The 20,703-nt window shown below is 38.5% G+C and overlaps 1 protein-coding gene across 4 annotated transcripts in view; it reads left to right on the forward strand.

Moving 5' to 3' along the window:
• The first annotated feature begins 175 nt into the window (after window positions 1-175).
• CDC14A (cell division cycle 14A) overlaps window positions 176-20,703 on the forward strand; it is a 60,370-nt gene continuing 39,842 nt past the window's right edge. The window contains exons 1-4 of one of the 4 annotated variants that reach the window (XM_085308277.1): window positions 176-323; window positions 1,375-1,465; window positions 12,355-12,430; window positions 16,687-16,779. In XM_085308277.1, the coding sequence (XP_085164403.1) occupies window positions 12,389-12,430; window positions 16,687-16,779 (135 nt within the window). In that variant the 5' untranslated portion in view covers window positions 176-323; window positions 1,375-1,465; window positions 12,355-12,388. Of the gene's footprint in view, window positions 324-681; window positions 980-1,086; window positions 1,165-1,374; window positions 1,466-12,354; window positions 12,431-16,686; window positions 16,780-20,703 lie in introns of those variants that run through there. The other 3 variants (XM_085308274.1, XM_085308275.1, XM_085308276.1) reach the window with 3 other exon arrangements.

Below are 20,703 nucleotides of genomic sequence, written 5' to 3' on the forward strand. Positions count from 1 at the left end.
GGAGGCAGCCGCAGGGGGGCGCCGCAGCTGGGGCTCAGCTGCCCGGCACCAGCCACCTCCCCAGCAGGCATTGCTCGCTCATTGGCTCGCGGGGCGGAGAGGCAGCTCCGGATTGGCGGGGCGGCTTGTCCATCACGCCCCACGGCGGCGCGACGCCGGCCGGCCGGCCGGCCGGCCCGGGACTCCCCTCGAGTAACATTCACAGGCCGGGGAGGGAGGACCCGGCTGGGTTCGTGCTCCTCTGCTCCCTCCCGCGAGCTGCTTGTCCGCCTCGCCTGCGCGGCTTGCTCACCTCCCCCCCGAGCTGGACCTGCGCTGCTGAGGTACCAGCTCCGGTCCAGCTCCGGCTGCTGYCACCTCCGGAGCTCCCGTGCCCCCACAGGCACATCCTGCAGCGGGCGGGCCGGGGGGAGCGAGGGGAAGGCAGGGGAGAAAAGCGCGGCCGGCGGCGGGAGGCGGAGCTGCGCCGGGCGCAGAGCCGCTGCCCGGCGGGCAGGGCGCTGGCGGGCTGCTGTGGGGCGAGGCGGGGGGCGGAGCCGGTGCGAGCGGAGGGGAGGGGGGGTGAGCGGCTCGGCCGCGGCCGGGTGTAACAAAGCCGCTGTAGCGTGGTTGCTAGAGCGCCGCCTGGTAACCGCCCGCTGCCGCTTTAAGTGTCGGGGGCGTCTCCCGGCTGCGGGCGGGGTGGGGCCGAGCCGAGCTCCCCGCCGGCGCTCGCCCTGTCCCGGAGCTAGTTGTCGTCTCTGCCGCCGTTCCCATGCGGTGGCGGCCCTGGCAGCAGCGCGGCCCCCGGCGGGCGGCCCCCGCGGGCGTGCCCTAGAGGAGCGGCTCCTGGCCGAGCGCGCCGCGGCCCCGCCGGCGCGGCCCGCGGGCACCATGAGCTCGGAGCCGCCCCGCGCCTCGCCGCTCCGCGCCCTCTTTAAGATGGAGCCGGCGGCAGCCGCCTCCGAAGTGCTGGGGGGAGCGTCCGAGTTCCTGAAAGGTGAGAGGCGGCCGGGCCGCCCGGCTCGCCGCAGCCTTCCTCGGCGGCGCGGGCCTCTCCCCGCTCCCGCGGCCGGTGGGCTCTGCTGCGTGCCTCCCTCGGAGCCCCTCCGCCTTGCGGTATTCGCGAGCCGCCTGCGCGGGTGCGGGGAATGCCTGAGCGGTTCCTTCCTCCTCGCCTTTCCGGTAAGAAACGGGGCCGGCACCTGTTGCTGCGCCCTGCGCTGCCCCGGGCGGGAGTCGCCGCTCCGAACCGCCTTCCCGGAGGGTGCCGGGCCCGCCAGCCGCGGGCCGAGGCGCCCCGCGCTCCCCCTGCGCCCCCGCAGCAGCAGCAGCAGGATTTGGCGGCGCCGGGCCGGGCCGCTCTTCACTTAGTTGCCCTAAACTGTCTTTCAGATCGGTTGTATTTTGCCACTTTACGAAGCAAACCCAAAAGTACAGTGAATACGCACTACTTCTGTACTGATGAGGAGCTGGTCTACGAAAAGTAAGTGTTCTGGTTTGYGGTGCGTATGTTTGAAATGATCACCCGAGATTCTCTGCAGCACTAATAGTGTGTGGATTAACCTTGCCTCGTTTAGCTATGTGTGCACAGCACTAGTATAAAGCTGGCCAGAAGGTATTTATAATTCAATTGAAACTAGTTTGACAGGATTACTATTTTTAAAGAAAAGGACAAGGCCAGTTAAATAACTTCATGTGTAGTTGATCTGGGGATAGGATGTCTGAGCTTTGCAGGATTTGTTTATAAAGTGGGGAACATCTCTTAACACTAATTTTATCTTATTAGGTGGTGTCTTAAACAGAAGACTGAAATGAAACAGTAGCTTTATACTTATTATACAGAAAAAAATGCATGTAAGAAGGAATCGTCTTTACTGCACTTCTTAGGATTCTGTAAGGCTTAGACTTGCTTTTGAGATAACCAATAATACTTTTTCTGTTGCTCTAAAGCTACAAAACCAGAAATGCTAAGTAAAATTTGTGTGTTTAGAATGCACTAGCAACACGTAAGAGGTTAACAGTTAAATTGAATATAATTTAAGTAGCACTAAGAGACAAAAAGTAAGTACACTGAAAGAATAAAGTAATCACTAAGTAGAATTATTCCTGTGAATTTTCTTTAAGTGTGAGGTATCCAAGTATTTCTGTAGCAGATAAACACACTTTTGACTAACATTCTCATCTATTTTAAATTGTCTTGTTCCAGTATCTTAATTAAATCACTGTTATCAGATCATCTATTTTTATTTATATGATCTGAACTTAAAACCAAAATTGCTTGCATAAAATGAGGCTGTAAACTTTAGGCTGTGGGTTGTAAAATAGCATTAAATGTCTAGAGGATCAGCCATGCACAGCTTTTTCTAATTTAGCTTAAGGCTTTGATGGACAGGGTCTTATTTTTTAGCAGAGGAAAATACAGTTCTGTAATGTCTGGGTAGGAATAGCAGAACACAACAAATAYGTCAGACTGCAACAAGTGAGGACTGGGTATTTCTTTAAACTGGCAGAGAGGTTGATAACTTGGATAAGATAGGAGCCATGTTACAGCTAATGTGGGAGCGTTCAGCCTTTGGGTTATACAAAGCCTTCCAGCACCACTGATCCAACTCACTATTTTCTGTAAACTTTTGAGTTGCCTTGTCAAGAAAAKGAGAGGTTGGAACTGCACATGTTTTTGATAGTAGTGAGCAGCCCTGGTAAAGAAAAGCCTTTCAGGAAAATGTTGAGGTTTCTCTAGGAAGTATCAGGTCTAATCCATGTGAGGGTGAGCACTAGAACAGGTTGCCCAGAGAGGTTGTGGAGTCTCCTTCTCTTCAGATAGATATTCAAGGCCCGCCTGGATGCAACCCTGTCTGACATGCTCTAGGTGACCCTGCTGAGCAGGGTGGTTGGACTAGATGATCTCCAGAGGTCCCTTCCAACCTTACTGATTCTATGATACAGTGGCTTTATACTCTATTCCTAGATCAACTGATGGTAGATCTCTGACAAACTGCTGCAGCAAACCTTTTCTCCTCCCACTAGAAAAAGCTGTGTGGTCTAGTTTAAATACATCTTTTTTTTTTGCTCTGTATGAGCTGAAATACTTGTGAGCATTGGTATTCTCCCCCTTTTTCCCAGTATGTGTTTTTTTTTTTTTTTTTTTTTTTTTTTTTGGATACTGTTTTTGTCAGAGTGGAAAGTAAAACTTTCTTGGTTCCTAGCTTACTTTCAGGGCAAAACTTAAGGTTTTAGGGTTTTTTCTTTTCTACAGACAATTCTAAGTCTTGATCATCTTCAGCTGTTGTCTTCTCATGGTGTTTTCAGTGATCCATTCTCAGAGGGTTTTTTTATCCATTCTCAGAGGGGTTTTTTTTGTTTTTTGGGTTTTTTTTTCTGTATTTAATTGTTTGAGTTGAGAGTGGGTTCTGTAATGATCATAGAATAATTTAGGTTTGAAAGGACCTCAGGAGTATCCCAAGGCAAGGCTGGTTTTAATGTTAAATCAGATTGCTCAGGGCCTCAAATAATCTTGTATTATTTGAATATGCTTCTTTCTCAAAGAAAAATTTGACTTCATATCTTATAAAACTTTCATGTTATGCTTAACAAGGTATTTTATTTCTAACTCTTAATGTGCTTCTAGAAAGTGTGAAGAAAACACTGAGGTTTGAACTTACAGGGCAGGGGGTATGTGAGTGCTCTGTGCCCTTACTAGGCGAGGGATGTGTGTGTGTGTTTAGGTACAGATGATTGTATTAACCAGGGATTTTAACTGCTGTGTTGGGGTCGGGGAAAAGGACTGAAAAAGTCACAAAAGAGACTTGTAATTGTTAAAATTACATAAAGAAAAATTAATTAGGATACTCTGTAGCCTATATAACTAGTTAACTATATGCTAGAAGGTAACCATGATACCAGAGATATTTACAAGTTAATGGAAGGAAGCAATTTCTTTTATGTTCTAGGACACTTCTAAAGAACTTGGGTTTTTTTTTTTTTTTTTTTTTTTTTTTTTTTTTTTTTTTGAATTAATAGTTCCTAAGCTATTTGGACCTTTTTTTAAAAAGATGTCATCCTATGTTTGAAACAGTAGCAGTTCTTTTCCTTTAGTTTCTACTTCATGACATATAGATGTATTCTAGCATGAATACAAAGTCACAGCTACCAGGTGGCAGGAGTGCACATTGCATTCATAGTGCAAATAATAACCTAACTTAACTCTCCTAGACAGAGTTTTGAACTTTCCTTGATAGCATGCTGACAATGCCCGATTTTTCTCATCCAGTAAAGTTTGTGCTGTCTTACAGAAATAAAAGCTGGTGTTGATAGGGTCCCCATCTTAGATTTTTGTCAGTATCTTCTGAAATCAGAAGGCTAGTGACAACATGAGGAATAGAATGCAAGTTTTCTGGTTCTTAAGACAATGTTGCTTCTGCTATACCTTTCCTTTCTTCATGCTCATCACTGTACTTGACATCCATCTGTTGTTTCACATGCTCGGCAAAATGAGGCTCTGACATCGGGCATTATGTCTACATAGTAATGGAGTGTAACTTTAATACAACAGATGGGATCTTCTGTTCATTTTCCCCCAAAATGCAGTTGTCTTTATGAGAAAGTGATCAGAAATATTTATTGCATGATAACAAAATTAATATTTTCAAGTGAGCTTTGAAGAGCTGTAGCTCAGAACAGTATTTTCTTTTTCAGTCTATTTAAAATGGCCTGCCTCTGCTACTCTTCTGGATCAGGATTTCATGGCCACTTCTGCTTTTTTGAATCAAATAGGTGGTTCAGTTTTTTCCAAATAGCAGATTAGGAGTTGTCTATTCAGACACACAATTCTTGGTACCTATAAGATATGTAAGTAATCTTCTTAATATGACCATTTATTGACATAATTTTGTTAGGATGAATTTTTCTAGTGACTAGAAAAGAGATTTATTTCCCTGCGTAATGAAGTATCTTTTTCTTTGAGCTATTTCCTTCCATCTTTAGTGATAGCTCTAAGTATAAAGTGTTACATAAGTTTATTTAGCAGACTTCATTGAGGCATTGGTTTGCTTTCACTGAAGCAGTGTATGATTTCACTAATGTGAAAATGTAGGTTGTTAGTCTGATAATAAACAACGTATTGGACTGATCAGTACTTAAGATCTGCTCCCTGCCTCATCTCCTTCTTTTCTCTTGAAGAGTAATAAGGATGTAACAGTTTACATTAGCAGTGTACCCTTGTTTATTAAGCAAAAGCGTTCTAGCACTAAATCTGATTTTGGAAGTTTTGGTCTGATAAATGCTGACTTGCTCTTGTATTTTTGTCACATGATCTATTGCTAAGTTATACACAGTGTGATTGATTACACATGATCTGAAGTACTTAGCCTCCAATTTCCCCTTCAAGTTGTCAACAGCTCYAATTAATTCATAACATTGTGCTCACTTATTTAAACATTCACACTTCTTAAAATAAAAACAAGAAGGGTTTAAATGCTTTTAAGAACATCTCAAATGTTAGCTGACTAGAAACTCGCTGCTAGAGCTGTCACTGTTGCAATTAAATGTGCTGCARTTTAGCCTTGAACCTGTCATACTAAGGAGGAGCTTGTATGCAAATTCTTCAGCTGAGAGAAGAAACCTGAATGGTTTTATTCAACTCTGAATTTGTAAGGCTCAACTCTTTTTTTTTTTTTTTTTTAATGGATCTATTTCAGTAAGATTTTATGTCAGTGTTTTTCTGTAGCTTTCTGCAGTCCCCCCAGAGGAAGTCTGCACTACTACTTTTAAGGGAATATGATTTTTCAGGGTGATATAGTGCAGGTAACTATTACTTCAGGGAAATAGAGTTGATGAGAAATAATTCAGCTTGTTGAAGACTGTCATTTGGCAGGTAGACAAGCCCTGCCTTGGCAGGACCTCAATTAATGAGTTAGGCTTCAGTAAAAAGCTTTTTCTTCTCTAAGAATAGTGTCTTTTGTGTTTCACCTTTCAGTAAACAGATCTGGGTTGGGAATACTACACTTGACTGGTTAACTTGTAATAGGCTGTCACTTTATTTTTTGTCAAAGCAACTTTTTATGTTCTTTCAACACTGAATATGTGGCTCAAATACAAGAATAAAACGTTTAGATAATGAGAAACAGGAGTCTGTTGTCCTGATTAAATTATAATGGCAGTTTTCATGATGTTTTTATACTCATTTATTTGGACTTCAGATCTCTTGCGTAAACCACTTTTTGCAGATTTAGTGTCTCTGATATCTTGTGGACATCCATCTTGTGAACATCTGTAAAAGTAATTAATGTGACATTCTTTGTAGATGCTATCTTAAATGCTAAAACTTAGAGTTTCTTTTTCTTTTAAACCATACTATATTACTTACCCATTTCGCAACAGTCCTAAGAACGTCAGCTACTTTTTTGAGTTCAAGAAGCAATAGAATAAGGTTCTTGAATGCTTAGTTGCAACAAAATTAAATCAGTATTCTTTAGATGTTCACTCATAGGAAGTGTTTCCTTCATTGCATGTGTATATTCAAAGAAGCGGCTTCTCTTGTAAGAAGAGTAAGAGTGAACTTGCAGTTTACTCCAAGCAAGAAAAATCCTTGCTTAACCATGGCTATCCAATAACAGCACTTGCATAGGAAACTTTAACTTTTATATCGTTCATTAGCATGTATCACTTGAAAGGAAAAAGAAAACTTAAAGTAGTCTTGTTACAACAAACAGAAATGTTACTTCACACAGAGTACAGTGAGTTCTTTGTTTGCTTCAGCAGCTTTTGAAGATCTGAACTTGAGGATGAGATGACCAAGGTAACTTGGTAGGCTATAGCCTTAAAAAGGAGGGAAAAAAATTATTGGAAAAACTTTCTAAAATTCTCACTCTTTTGTGAATGTGTGTGTCGATACTGAGCAGCAAAACATATACTTGTAACAGCTTTTGATATCTAGTTGTTTCAGATGGTTATGAAGAATAATACTTTGGGTTTATTTTGTTCTCATACTTAAATGAGAGATCTTTTTTAAATGTACTCTGAACTAGAAGATTGCTATGAAATCAGACCTGAGAATTGGGAGTGCTAGCTCTTGTGTAGGATGTGGATAACTGCCATAACTTTACATCTGAGATCTCTGATGTGCTATACCTTAACATTTGTGGTGTTCTCTCCAGTCTAACAATTTAATAAATCTTATACACAMATACTGTTTTAGAATATCTGTTCTCACTTCTTTACGTGGAAAAGCAATTGCCCAAAATACTGAAGTTTGTTCTTTGGTTTTCAACAAACCAGTATAGGAACAGAACAGATTTTCTAGGCCCCTGTTTTATACTGGACAGGAGGGTAGCTTGATACAGAAAACCTCTTATTAAAAAAAAAAAAAAAAAAAAATCTGTTAGGAGGAATTCCCCCCCTTTCTTCCCCATCCCCTYCTTCAAAGGGAATAGGTTTCTAGTGTGTGCTGAATATTGTTCTATAGGCAAACTCTTTATTGGAGAATTTTTTCGTTAATGCTTTGTTCTTGACTTCAAGGACCAGTGTATTAAAAATGCAAGTTTGAGTGCCTGTTTTGTTCTGTAATTTGGAGCTATGCCCTRTTCTTGGATTTTGAAGAACCAGGCTTTTGAGGAGGATTTGAAATGTGCAGGGGGAAGTGAGTACCTGGTGCTCGCTTGCATAATTCAGAGCCTCTGCATTACTCCAGACACAAATAATGAAGTTGGTATATAGCTTTTAATGTTCACTGCATCTTCCTTGGTCTATGCAGAAGCATGCAATCCGTAAGTCGTATTAAGTGTTAAGGATTGTGTTTTAGCCCAGATAAGAAAGCTTCTGACAACTTACGTATTGCTGGAATTGCTGGAACTAGAGCAGGGACACAGCACTACTGAACTTCCCACCTTGTTTCACACACCTGAGTAGTAGGAAGGAGGGACAGACCTTGGAAAGCAGTAGTGGAAGAAAGATGATTGAGCAGGTAAGTTTTCTTGACCAGAACAGTTAAGCTGTAATGAATCTGTGGACTTAGCCTTTTGACTTTCATCCAGAAATTTTCTGTGGAACTTAATGCATTCAGCCTGTGTTTGATGCGTATATTTGTAGTAGCCTGTTAGTCGCTCCTCTAGTGGCAGTTCTTCTACTGCTTAATAGCTAGATTCAGAGCACATGCAGAAAGTTTTTGACATTGTACTTCTAGACTACAGTATAAATAGTACATTTTCTGAAAGAAAACTTGACAACTTGGCACAAATAGATTGAGTGTGATGTTAAGATGGAAGTTACCAGTTCAATTCAAAGACTACATAGCTCTAACTCTCCTTCACTGCCCATAACCAGGTTCCATCTGTTCATTTAAYGTATGGAAGCTGTTGTCACTCAGCTGCTGTGCTAGAATTGGTGGTTTTCAAATGCTTACTAAAGAAATAGGTTTAGAGGTCGAAAGAGACGCTCAAGGCTTGAGCTGATGCATGGGCACTTTTAGATGGCGTCTCGGCTGAATAGAGGTTTAGTGGTTGGTGGAACTGCAGTTAGAAACAGGACTAGTCTTTTACYTTTACCTAATCCCTGGAATAGCATACAGTAATTGCTTGCATGATGGAATAATTTAATTAATAACGGTTCCTGTGATACTCGTCAGCAAATGCCTTGAGTGTTAAGCTGTCAGCACGCATAGGAAGAGTGCCAGTCTAGGAACTGGTTCTAAGGAAAATACAGATACGACAAACGCTTGCTGCAGCTCCTGAGAAGCATTATGGAAGTACATTCAAAGGAGACTATTTAGATATTCAGGTAGAGTATTCTGGGGTTTTGCTAGTATAGTGTAAGGTGTGTGTACATACATATGTATATATGTATACGTATTTGTGCCAGATTGTGTATGCACACACGTGCGCGTGCACATATTGTAGATAGATTGCAAAATTCTGATGGATGGGGAAGATAACTTTCAAGCTATAATCCAAGTACTTGATTAAAACAAAATGTAGTGAAATATAGATTGATACCATACTCACCTTCCACTCTTATATCTGGTTCCTGCCTCAGTCATAATGACTGTCTCACGATCCTGACTGGTTTAATCATCAGAAGCATCCTGATTGGTTTCTTATTACATACAAATGCCTGGAAAAAAACATCTAGGCACAAAGAAAATCTATTACCTGTGAAAGAGATAGAAATAAGCTAACAAACAATGACTAGATTTTTTTCATCAATAAATCGTGTAAACAGGTTTGATCTCTACTATGGTTTTTGCCTTTAACTTTTGCCAGATAAAAGTCTTTATGCAGAGGATGACTTGGTTCTCCCTTCCACCATTTCTCAACTTTCCACTTTAACTCTGACAATTCTAATCTTGCATGTCTAAAGAAGAAAATCCTCTGCCTGAGTTAGGATTAAGTATCTTAAATTAAAATACAAAATGGACTTTTATTACTAAAAATAATGCGAGTGGATTAGATAAACTTCTGTTTAAACATGTCAGAAATTGTATTTAGTTTTAAGTATATTTAAATTGGAGTTTGTAGATCAGAGTTCACGGACTTAAATACAAAGCTTTTTTTTTTTTAATCTTTTAGAGAACTCTGATTTGGAGGATTGCAAAGCACTTATTTCACCTAGCCTTATTAAATTTTTCTTTTTAAAATTGTTGCTGTTTAGAGTACTAAATAGAGAAATTCAAAACTATTAATGTGACACAGTCTTTCTCTCCTTCCCCCACAGTGTCACAATCTTTTATCAACAGAGATAATAGCTTGTTTATTCTGCCCACATGGTGTTGTGTAAATGAATCGGGAATTGCCAGCATGTGTTCGTGTATGGGTAATGCTGAACACTAGTGACCAGAAGTGCCTTTCCTTTCTGATTGTGGTTGGATTTGGACAAATATCTTGTTTTGGCAACAGACAAACTGATAATACCCATCTGTCAAACATTGATGCTTCTCCTGCCCACCCTGTATTATGAGAAGCATCGCATAATTACTACTAAGTGATGGAGAAATAGTCAGTGTAAGATTGTGGCGTTTTTAGCATGGTTGCTGAGACAACTTGAATGGCTTTATTTTGTCAATTCTGTGTACAGGCAGAAATACACTGTTAGTTCATGAATTGACTGATTAAAATATTTTTTTTATCCTTCTCGCCACCAAAATGAAAGAGAAACTTTATTCCAAATGTTAGGACAACTTAAGCTTCTTTTGTATTTATAAATRAAACTATCCATTAGATATCTTTAATGTGCTTTTCCTASATTTTTGTTTGAGATTAATCATGTAGAACAGTAGAATATATGACTTCATGCTGATGTAYTTCTAACAGATGAATACTAATAACYTATTATCCTAAAGCATAGCTGGAGTTCTTCAGTGTTTTACATACACTGTGGTCAATTGAATTTTTGGGGCTGATCAGAAAAGGCCATGTGTACACACACTGGTGAACACAGTTGCATTCTAGTAACTTTCATGTTCCATGTACTTAAATATTTATGTATTTTTTTCAAGTATTTTTCACAACATAATCAAATCCTACTCCTCCATCATCATACATGCAAGTGATGAAAGGATACTTTGATAGTGGAATGAGCTGAGTTCCCTCTTTCAGGGAAGGTTAGTGCAGCAGACTGGCATAACATGTTAGTAATCTTTCTGTATGGCTTTTTTAAAAGCCCCATTCACTCTAGTGTCATAGCTCCATTTCTAACTTTTTGTTTATAGTAACTCATACTTGCCTGTCTTAGAACAATTATTCTGTATTTCATCTCTCAAACTGTGTACATGGTTTTATTTAAAAAACAATTAAAACTATTGCCCATGTCTAGCTGTCTTCTCTAAGAACATGAGTTCTTAAATTAGCTCCTGCTTGGTTGCCATTAAAACGTGTCCTGAGTTGGTTAACTTCTGTGCAACCTACGCAGTGTCTTAAGAGCAGGATAACTTAGTGTTTAACTCAGCTAGTAAATTTCTGTAATAATTTCATARTGTTTTGTACCAAATCGGATGAACCAAATCTTAAGCTGCTCCATGTTGTTGTTAGCTGTTTGACTTTGCGAAGTAGATAATATTCAAATAGCATTGGTGTGGCAGGCAGGCTGTTCATCCTTAACATGCTAATATAATTGGGTCTCTTACACTGAGCTTGACTTTTTTTTTTTTGTTTATTTGGGGGAGCTGAGGGGTGGGGGGTGGGTTCATTAATAATGTTACAAGCTAAGAAAGATAGAGCACTCCTGCTTTTGTCATTTTGTTCGATTAAAACCATAAAATAGTTGAAGTTGGAAGAGACTTCTGGTCTCATCTAACTTCTCTGTTAAAAGCAGGGCAAACTATAGCAGGTTGCTCAGGGCCTTGTCAAATCGGCTTTTAAATTCCTTCAAGGAGGGATGCTCCACAAACACTTCCCATGTTTGACCATCTTCACAGCAGAAAAGTTTTTCTTTGTTTACTTTTGAGAAAGTTATTTATGTTCCACAAACATATCTAGAACACTGGGTAGGGAAGGAGAAGGATAGAAGATGTCAGAGTAAGATGCTTGCAAAAAAATTACTAATACTTGAAAAGGTTCCTGTATGAAGGGTTAGTAAGGAAGAAYACTGAATTCCTACCAGCTACCTCTACAGTGCAGTAATTTCGCTCTATAGAGTATTCCTGCTAGTAGCTCTTATCCTAAGGACAATGGTGGAGCTTCTTCAAGGGTAATATGAACTGTGTGAAGAGGAGCAACAATAATAATCTGAAATGCAGAAAACAAAATGAATGATAAATCAGAAGAACTTAGCCTAGAGACAAGAGGACTGGGCAGGAAAGAGAAAAGGGAAATGTAGTGATATGTAAAGCTTATGTATAATATGTAGCTTCTGAAGTCATGCAGTATGGGACGAAAAGAAATAACTTTAAATTTCATAGTGGGATCAAGACTGGATATCTTTAATTACAATCTTCTATGAGTAGTAAGATTACATACAATTAAGAATATGCTAAATAAATTTAATGATAGAGGCTGTGTAACTGCTTAGGCTGAGTGTATAACAAGGCTGATAATCTGCATCGCTAAAAAGGGAATAGATCATATTTTGAAGCTTTCTACTCTGTCCTTCTCTAATCTTGATCAATACTAGTTTGGGTTTTCTGAGGTGAAGAAAAAGTATCTACAGTTAAACTGTATGTATGTAATGAAAAATGTAGTTACTGAAGCTACAAAATGCTTTTAAATAGAACATGTTGCCATCCTTCTCATAATTGAATTAGAAGGCTTATTTATACCATATCTACACCATATATATTGCCATGGTTACTCAGTATTGCCCATAGGTGGCTTTAACTRTCAACAGTGCTTACTGCAGATTGCTTAGCTCTTTTGTATAAATAACRAAGATGTTCTTTTTTTCCAGTTTCTATGGAGATTTTGGGCCTTTAAATTTGGCAATGTTATACAGATATTGCTGTAAGCTAAATAAGAAATTAAAGGTAAGCTTTGTTTTAACCTTTATTCTAAATTTTAACTGCTTTCAAACTGKGTAATAGCATTTGATTAGATATTCATCATCTAGATGRTKAMTATTAAGCTTTAAGGGTCTCCTCCTTTTTCCTGATTTTTTTCCTCTGTAAGGAATATAAAAAGGAATATGCACTATTACTGCTTAGGAGCCGAGTCACTGAAGGATGTGTTCACTGTTTTTCATGTCTTAGTTTCAAGACAAAATAGTGAGTAACAAAATAGAAATCAAAGTTTGTGGTTCTTTGGCTGCTAATCTGTGAAATACACAATGAGGTAGGTTTGCTGGTATGAATGATGGAAGACTAGATAATGAAAAAGGCCATGAATGAAAAGAAAGCATGTGCCCAGAAGTGTCACTATTTAAATTTAATCTCTTTCAGTGGAAAAGTTGAAACTTCAATCTCTTCTTAATTTAGYGTTGCTTCTAGTAGCAGTAATATGGAAGTGTCATCTATACAGAAATTGTCCCTGTTTGTCTTGCTTGTAGAAGTGTCATTTTTATTGACTTTTTTTCCCACAGGAGCTTTCTTGTTTTCTGCCTATGTATAATATTGTAGATTCAGGACTGAAGCTTGAATTGCTCTACACAAGAAAGAGACCTTTGGTATTTTTTTTTAGATACCACAGTTGCTTTTCTCTCAATTGCAAAGTATCTGTCCTTTCTTTTAAACTTGCTATCTAGAAATTCTGAATGCAGCAGTTAGGTCTGAGATGGTTTAGCTCTGTTAAAACAATCTTGTCCTATCATAAAATGGCAAGCTTGATTGCATAGCTATAGATTTAACTCCATCCCCAAATGCCCAATTGTAGCAGGTATAAAAACTTAACTGCAAGAAATGAAGCAGATGCTTTTAATACTAGTAGTGCTAATTAGTATCACTGGTGTGCAAATACCAAGTCTTTCACTAAATATAGGTGTCTATGATCGCATTAAAAAAAAAAAAAATCCACAACCCTTCCCCCTTCAAGTAATACGACTGTTCTTCTGTTTCTCTTTTGGGAGAGAGTTAAACATGGAGACAATTTCCTGCTTTCCCTGCCCCTTCTTAGGGAGGAAAGGAAGAAGAGGTCCTGATTTGTAATGTATTAAAGGTAGATCAACATACTAAAGTAAACTATTATAACTTGGTGCTGACTGTTTTAAAATAGCAAACAGTTCTGCTGTGAAGTACTGAAGAACTTTTTCAAATACATTCCTTTTTTGAGCAAGTTGGAGCTAAAGTACTGAAGTTATGCTTTACAGGAAAGCCTTGCTGACCTTGTTACAATTGTAATGTTTTGATTGCTATGGAGATGATCTGCCACTATTTTGACTAACCCAGTCAATAGCAAGAAAGCATGCTTGGCTCTGCAGTCCTCCTACTTGTTCTTTGAGTTCTATTTGGTAAAAATGCTTGGCTAAGCAGTTGATTCCATTATGAAATGATTTGTTCTTTTTTTCTTCTGTTTAACTAAGTCTGACTTTATAAAAATGCTCTAACAAAGCTATTTTGTTCAGCCTTAGCCTTGGACAACCTTGATAGAAGCAGAATGGTAATCAGTGAGAATCTCCCTAGTGCTTCATGGTGCATGTATGAAATGTGAATTAAAAAAATGGAGGGATGAGAAGAGGCACACTTTGTCACTAAATTAGCCRTGGGTTACTTCCTACTCCATTAACTGTAGCTATTCTTTAAACCTTATTGCAAAATTCCTTATTGATAAGTTTTTGGTGTTGCTTTTTCTTCCTTAACCTTTCAGAGTTGTAGAATATTTRAGGGAACTAAAGACCTAGTCCATTCAGGTAGAGCTGTGTGAAAGATACTTTAAAAGAAGTTGTTTAACTCTTGTTGTAATTGAACATAGCCTAAGGACTGGACTAGACTTGTTAAACCTGGTAGAAAAATCAATAGGCTGCTTCTGTTTTATAATTTGTATAGTTTAGCATTGGTATTGAAAGTGTAACTGAGCCGAGCAGAAAACTTGTGTTTTAGTGTTTGTAGAGCCGTTTTATTGTTGTAACTTCATCAAATACTCACTTTAAAATTCCTTTAAATAAGGTTGTTCTGTAATTCATTTGCAGACAAAAAGTGATTCATTCTGTAGTCTTCTGAAATGTAAAATCCTAATGCAACTTGCCTCAGCCCTATATGCTGCAAGATGATTTTTACTGCTATTCAGTAAATGTGAGTTTTCAATTCTGTGTTAAGGCTTTAGTCAAGATTCAGAAAATATATAAGTATTCTATACAGCAGTATGGTTCAAGGATTAAACCTTTGCATTTTGAGATTAAATAGAAGCAGTGAAATGCTATAATTTAAATGTTTTGGGTATTTTCTAAGGCAGACTTYCATTTTCTTGGACATTCTGGTACAAAGTTGTTTCAGAATTGGACTGACTCAATTTACCCATTTTCTAAAATGAAATCTACTCACTAAAATTATGTAAATCAAATGTAGTCATATTAAATAGAATTTGGCTAGCTAGCAGGATGTGCTGTTTGCAATTTCAAGTACTCTTTCAGGTGAGCTGTAAACTGTTATGAACAGCTCCTCTTTAAGCAGTAGTCAATGAGTTACAATTGAAGTTGTGTCAGTGTTGAAGACCTACTGTAATCTTGCCCCACCTGCATGTTTTGGGTGGAATTTCAGTTATAGAACACGGAAGAAATTGAGGAGAAGGAAAGGTGAGATCTTAAACTATTGTGATTAATTTTGTCGGGTTTTTATATTAGTTGAATAATTCACTAGTTAAACAATTATTTATATTCTGTATGTTTGTGTACACAGAGCGTATGTTTCAGGTGGTCTCAGGATATGACCTCTTSCAGTCAACAAACACTGAAGGATTGTAGTCTCATTTAGGTGTACTCAGTTGCATTAATTGAACTCGCATTCCTTATCCACCTATGGAAGCAGTGAGTGATAAGGCAAGCTTATGTACAGTTAAAAACCACTAATGAAGGGAAGAAGGCACWATTTCTAGGGAAGAAGGCAAGAGTAAGGAACTTATTTTAATGCATACACTGATTTCTCTTGAACTTATTAGCTATTTGGGTTTTTTGGGGGAGGGAGGGAATTTTGGGTGCAAACTTTAGGGCTTTTAGAAAACTAGGAAGTAATTTCAGTAGGAACTTCTGCAGCTAAGACTTTCTTAAAATTTGTGTCAACATGTAAGGTAAGAATTATGTTTATGAATTTCTGGAAGATGTGGTTGGCATAAATCTATGTACTAAAACATGCTCCTGTAGCAATTACCTTATTTCCCACCCCACAAGTGTCCTCAGTGCTGAGAATAGAAAAGAAAGTWAATTAGCATCACATAGGAGTTAAAGAACTGAAGTTGGGTACAAGTGGCACTGGAGTAAAGGCAGTCTAGCAAATGTTGCACAACTTCCTGAAATCTTCTCATATTTAGAAGCTTAATCCAGTATACCTGTCCATGAACAGTCCTTAAACTGTAGTAGAACTGTGGAAATCTGTTAGGAAAAATATATRTGATAATATTGCAGAATATAGTGAAAGTATAGCAATTCATGAAGTAAAGAGAAGACTGCAATAAACTGTCCAACCATTGTTCAGGTGGCATAATTCTAGCTTTCTCTGGCTTTAGATAGTTTTGCTATGGTTTGTCATTATTGTTCACTTCAAGTGTGTGTTTGATCTTATTTTTCGTTGGGAGTTTTGTCCATTCTGATGGAGGCTTTCTTTCTAAAGAAAGAAGAACCACAAGCATTACTTTTTCCAAGCCTAGCTTTGTCTCAGACTGTTCACTTGCGCAATCACCTATTTGAATAAACTCTTACTTAATAAAGATGATGTTTGTCACCCTATTTTTTAGGTGGTGTAGATGTGTTRTTTAAATCATAAATGCCTATAAAATTGAATACTTCATTTTTTTTAACAGTGTGTCATTGCCAAGGAATTGGGTGCTAAAGAGATTTAACAGGTGGGATCGTTATGTTTGTTATTTTGGTTCAACTGCATTTTATAGGATATTTTCACACAGCAGAATTAATCTACGTAATACAGTAAATATTTCCCTGCTTTCTTACCATAAACAATCTTCTTTATTAAGATATCAAACTTTTCCTCCTACAATTTTAAGAAGCTCTTTATAACAATTCTTTTTATAGAATTATTTTTCAGTTTCAAAAAAGTGACTTTTTAAAGTGTATTCTTCTCTTAGTAAATATGCTATCTGATTTTTTTGTGTGTATGTGTTTTTGTTTGTACTTGCTTTACAGTCTTTCAGTCTATCAAGAAAGAAAATAATTTACTACACCAGTTTTGACCAGCGTAAACGAGCAAATGCAGCGTTCTTAATAGGTGCATATGCTGTAAGTACTGCTTACCACATGGATACTTCTAACCTATTGTAAGAGATGCTTGTCATACATAAAGTCACATMTTAAGGGATGCTCCTTTAGGGAGGTGGTCAGATTGTCATTTAATTCTTCTCTACAGTTATTTTTGAAAATCCTGCTGTATGAGTGTTATGAAAGTCTTGTGTTTGGCAGTTTACATCAGTTAAAGAAGTCCTTCAAACTTGCATGCATTACCAAAGGAAAGTGAAGGACGCTACTTTCTTTCAAGAGACAGTTATTGTTTATGAGGTGAAGGGAAAGGGAAACTTCATTCCATTCAGACCACTTTTTCTTTTCTGTTTGCATACTTACATCTCCATTTTTAGTTATATATTTATAAAGATTCCCTTTACATTTTAAAGTTAGTCTAATTAAGGCTGTAGCTAGGGAACACTCAGCACATGTAGATTTGAGCATCTAATTGCCTTCACTGGATTGCCCTTGTCTGATCCTGTCTTCACCTTACAATACATCCTAGAAACATTGGAAAGAGTAAAGCACTGGYATTTTGAAAAGGTTGAGGTTATCTTTTTATTCTGTTTGTCCGATCTTTGTTAAATGACTGTCTCAAGTAGCTGCCCTCTTTTGGATGGGAGTTTAAAAAGACCTTATGGGTATTAACTAGACCCAAAGAGAGAAAGAGTGCTGTGAAAAGAACTTCCTGCAAAGCCAAGCTGTCTTAGCAACAGAAAGGTAAGATGCAAGACAACTCCAAGCAGCAAACTGATCAGCTGAATAGAACTGTGCCATCTGTTAGTGGGTGTTATACAAAATGCACTAAAAATATAGTTGCAATTCAATTTCTAGTAAATTATGCAATATTTACAGTATCTTAAAGCTAAACCATGGGCAGAGTCCCTGTGTTTGGTAGGCTTGATTTGAATGAGCTGCTCAGCAGCCATAGTTAGGGATAAGGGTACGCACTGGAGATGGGGAGGAGGGAATTTCTCTGAGGGAAACTAGATGGGGACATGTACTGTGGTGTGACTGTGTATGTGCTTTGTAACAGATAAAAGGTAATGCCTTACACAATGTGAAAAGGCAGCTTATGTGTACAATAAGGTAAATTACTGTTCCACAAATGTGTATGCATTTAACCCTTGTGTATGTATTTAACACCACTGTGAGTGGTGCTTATAGCTTTTAATTGCTGGTACATGAGGTAGCGAATTCTGTCTGCATTTGATGAGAAGGTATCCCATATAGTGCRTCTATAGACAGCTATTCCTAAACTGCCTAGTATCTGATTTTTGKTTTTGAACTAATAGAAGCTTAGCTTCTGTAATCCAGGCATATTCATTTCACATTTGGGAAATATTTGCATTTAGTAATGTTTTACCTGCAACTGCCACACTGTCAGATGTGTACACTCTTGGATTATGTTACAGTAGTTTCCAATTTGAAGGAATCAAGTCACTTCTTTAGAAGAACTGTGTGCAATTGGCGGTTTGATCTATTACACTTTGAATATCCCTGTCAGGACAGAAATGTATGTACTGTTGGATTCAGTCTTCTGCATTTTTATGTCTTCTGATTACATAAGCTTTGAGGCCAGAAAGTCTTACAGCTTTGAATTCCACTAATGTGTATGAAGATGGTTGAGAAGATTTGTTTAATTTGTCCCGATGCTAAAATATTAAGTGTAAAATGAAACGTGGAAAACAGTGGATCAAATTCTAGGAATTGGTTTCCAGTGGTGATTATGCAACTTAGATTTTTCCATTAAACGGGCTGAACTGAAATATCCTACTAGCTATTCTTTCGTAAGAGTCATAAGTCTGAGAAGACTACTCTTAAGACTTTATTTGAAACAACTTCTTTTTTAATTGCATCTCAGGAGGATATATTTTCTAAATTCCAATTTTTACAACGGACTTTATATTTAGGCTAATCATTTCCTGWTGCTAAATTAATCTCCTAATTCTTAAGAATTCTGCAAGGATTACTGTTTTTCTTTYCCTAAACTGAATTTTTAAAAGACGACATAACTTAAGTGTCACTGGAACAGATGAACATAAAGATTTCCCTCCTATGTGATTTCCCGATCTTAAAGAGAAGGTATGGGGTGCTTGAAGTCTTGTGTTCCCCGATAAATTATTGGGGCTACAATGCAGAATGTTCAGTGATATTAAAAGCTAGTAAAATCCTGTTTATGGCAAGTCTTAACAGATGGCACAGAGAATATGTTGAGATTAGCATTGMTGTATTTTCCCCTTTCTCTAATCAGAGACTTAGTATAAGGCTTTCTTTCCCCATGTAGTCTTCTACAGTTGTTGATTATAAAARTATAAAACATATTATTTTTAATTTGTTGTAAAATAGTATTTCAACAAATAGTTTTGTGCATACCAGAATTACTGTAGCCTGGATTGAATTGTTTGTCCCTAATAGTTTTTGTTTGATAGGGAGGGGGAAGGGAGAAGGCAGTTTCATGAACTCCCATCTTCATCAGAGAATTTGTGCTTAAAGAAATCTTGAAGGAGAGTCCATTTTCTCATGTCTTAACAACATGGATGAGTTGGAGGGTTCCCTTTTTCCCYAATTCTGAGGCATTTGTTGTTTCTTTCTGGCTGGAAACCGGGGCTCTCCTTCCTGGTTGCCCTCTCTGCTGTCTGAGGGCTGAGCTCCCGGGGGAGGAGAGCAGGCACAGTGCCAAACAGTTTGTACTTCAGCAGAACCGGGGGAGAGAAGAGAACAAACACGCTTTCATATGACTTTTACTCCTGCTGGTAAACCTAGAGCTTTAATTCCATCCTAACATAGAAGACAAATGATGGGTATCTCATTCTGTTCTTCAAAGATCACAGGCTGATTTGTGGACTAAAATTTGACTCTTGAGTAGCCCTGGTGAAGCATAATGCTTTAATTTATGAAGAACCCTGGAAAGGGATCCAGTGAACTCTGCTTTTCCTTGTAGCTATCAAATGGGCTGGTCATATTCCTTTCCAGTGCTTATTTTATTTTAAGCGTATATTTTGGAACTAATAGTTTTTATTGGACTCTTTAATACCGGTAAAAAGGAAAAGCTGTCAAGTTTTTAGGTTTCTTAGTTTATTAGAGAAAATCATTGGATAATAGTGAACTACTAAGGTATGTTCAGTCATTTGTGTACAGGAATATCTTTCCTAATTTAAAACCATAAACTAGACTTCTCAAGCCCTAGTTGCAGCTTTCAGAGTTTGTTCTCTGTGTAAGCATGTCACTGCTCGGATCAGGGACGTTCCCTTGGAGGATCAGCAAGTACAAAGGCTTTTCAGTTACTGCAGCTGATACAGCCTCTTTGCTGTTTAAAACAGTATCTTTCTTCAGGTTATTKCAGAGTTGCTTCACAGCATTCTTGTGATAATTTAGCTCTTATGGAATGGGTCTGTTCCATGTAAGTTTAATGATAAAATGGAAGGCAGGGGTGGAAGCAAGGCAGAAGCAAACTGTATCCGAAGTGGTGTGGGTGGGTGTTCAGGCGAATCTGTAAAATACTGACTTCCCTTTTTTCTTCTCAAAACTTTTTAGAATGTGTGGTATGCATTTTCTTGGCAGTATGTCTATTGTCATATTCCTACRTGTCATGTGCCTACATAGTGTCTCAACTATGGTGAGCTTTAGCTTTCAGATAACTGTTCAGGAAGCTGAGAACATAAAAGTGGAATGCCAGAGCAAAAGTATCTTAATTTGCAGTATTTGGTGCATCTGCTTTTACAGGTAGTAGGCCACATGATGCAAGTTACAGTAGTGACAGTGTGTTTTGGGGGAGAACCTTGTGTGTTGTAAGAATGACTCTTGTAAGAGAATACTTGCTATCTAGAAAGTGACACTTTTTTTTTTAAAAAAAAAAAAGCTTTTACTCACTTCAGTTGTTTGGGATATAGATTCGGTTTATATAAGATCTGGTACAGGTTT

Source organism: Rhea americana, unplaced genomic scaffold, assembly GCF_003343005.1.
Source record: "Rhea americana isolate MKP2758 unplaced genomic scaffold, rheAme1 scaffold_272, whole genome shotgun sequence".
Taxonomy (NCBI): Eukaryota; Metazoa; Chordata; class Aves; order Rheiformes; family Rheidae; genus Rhea; species Rhea americana.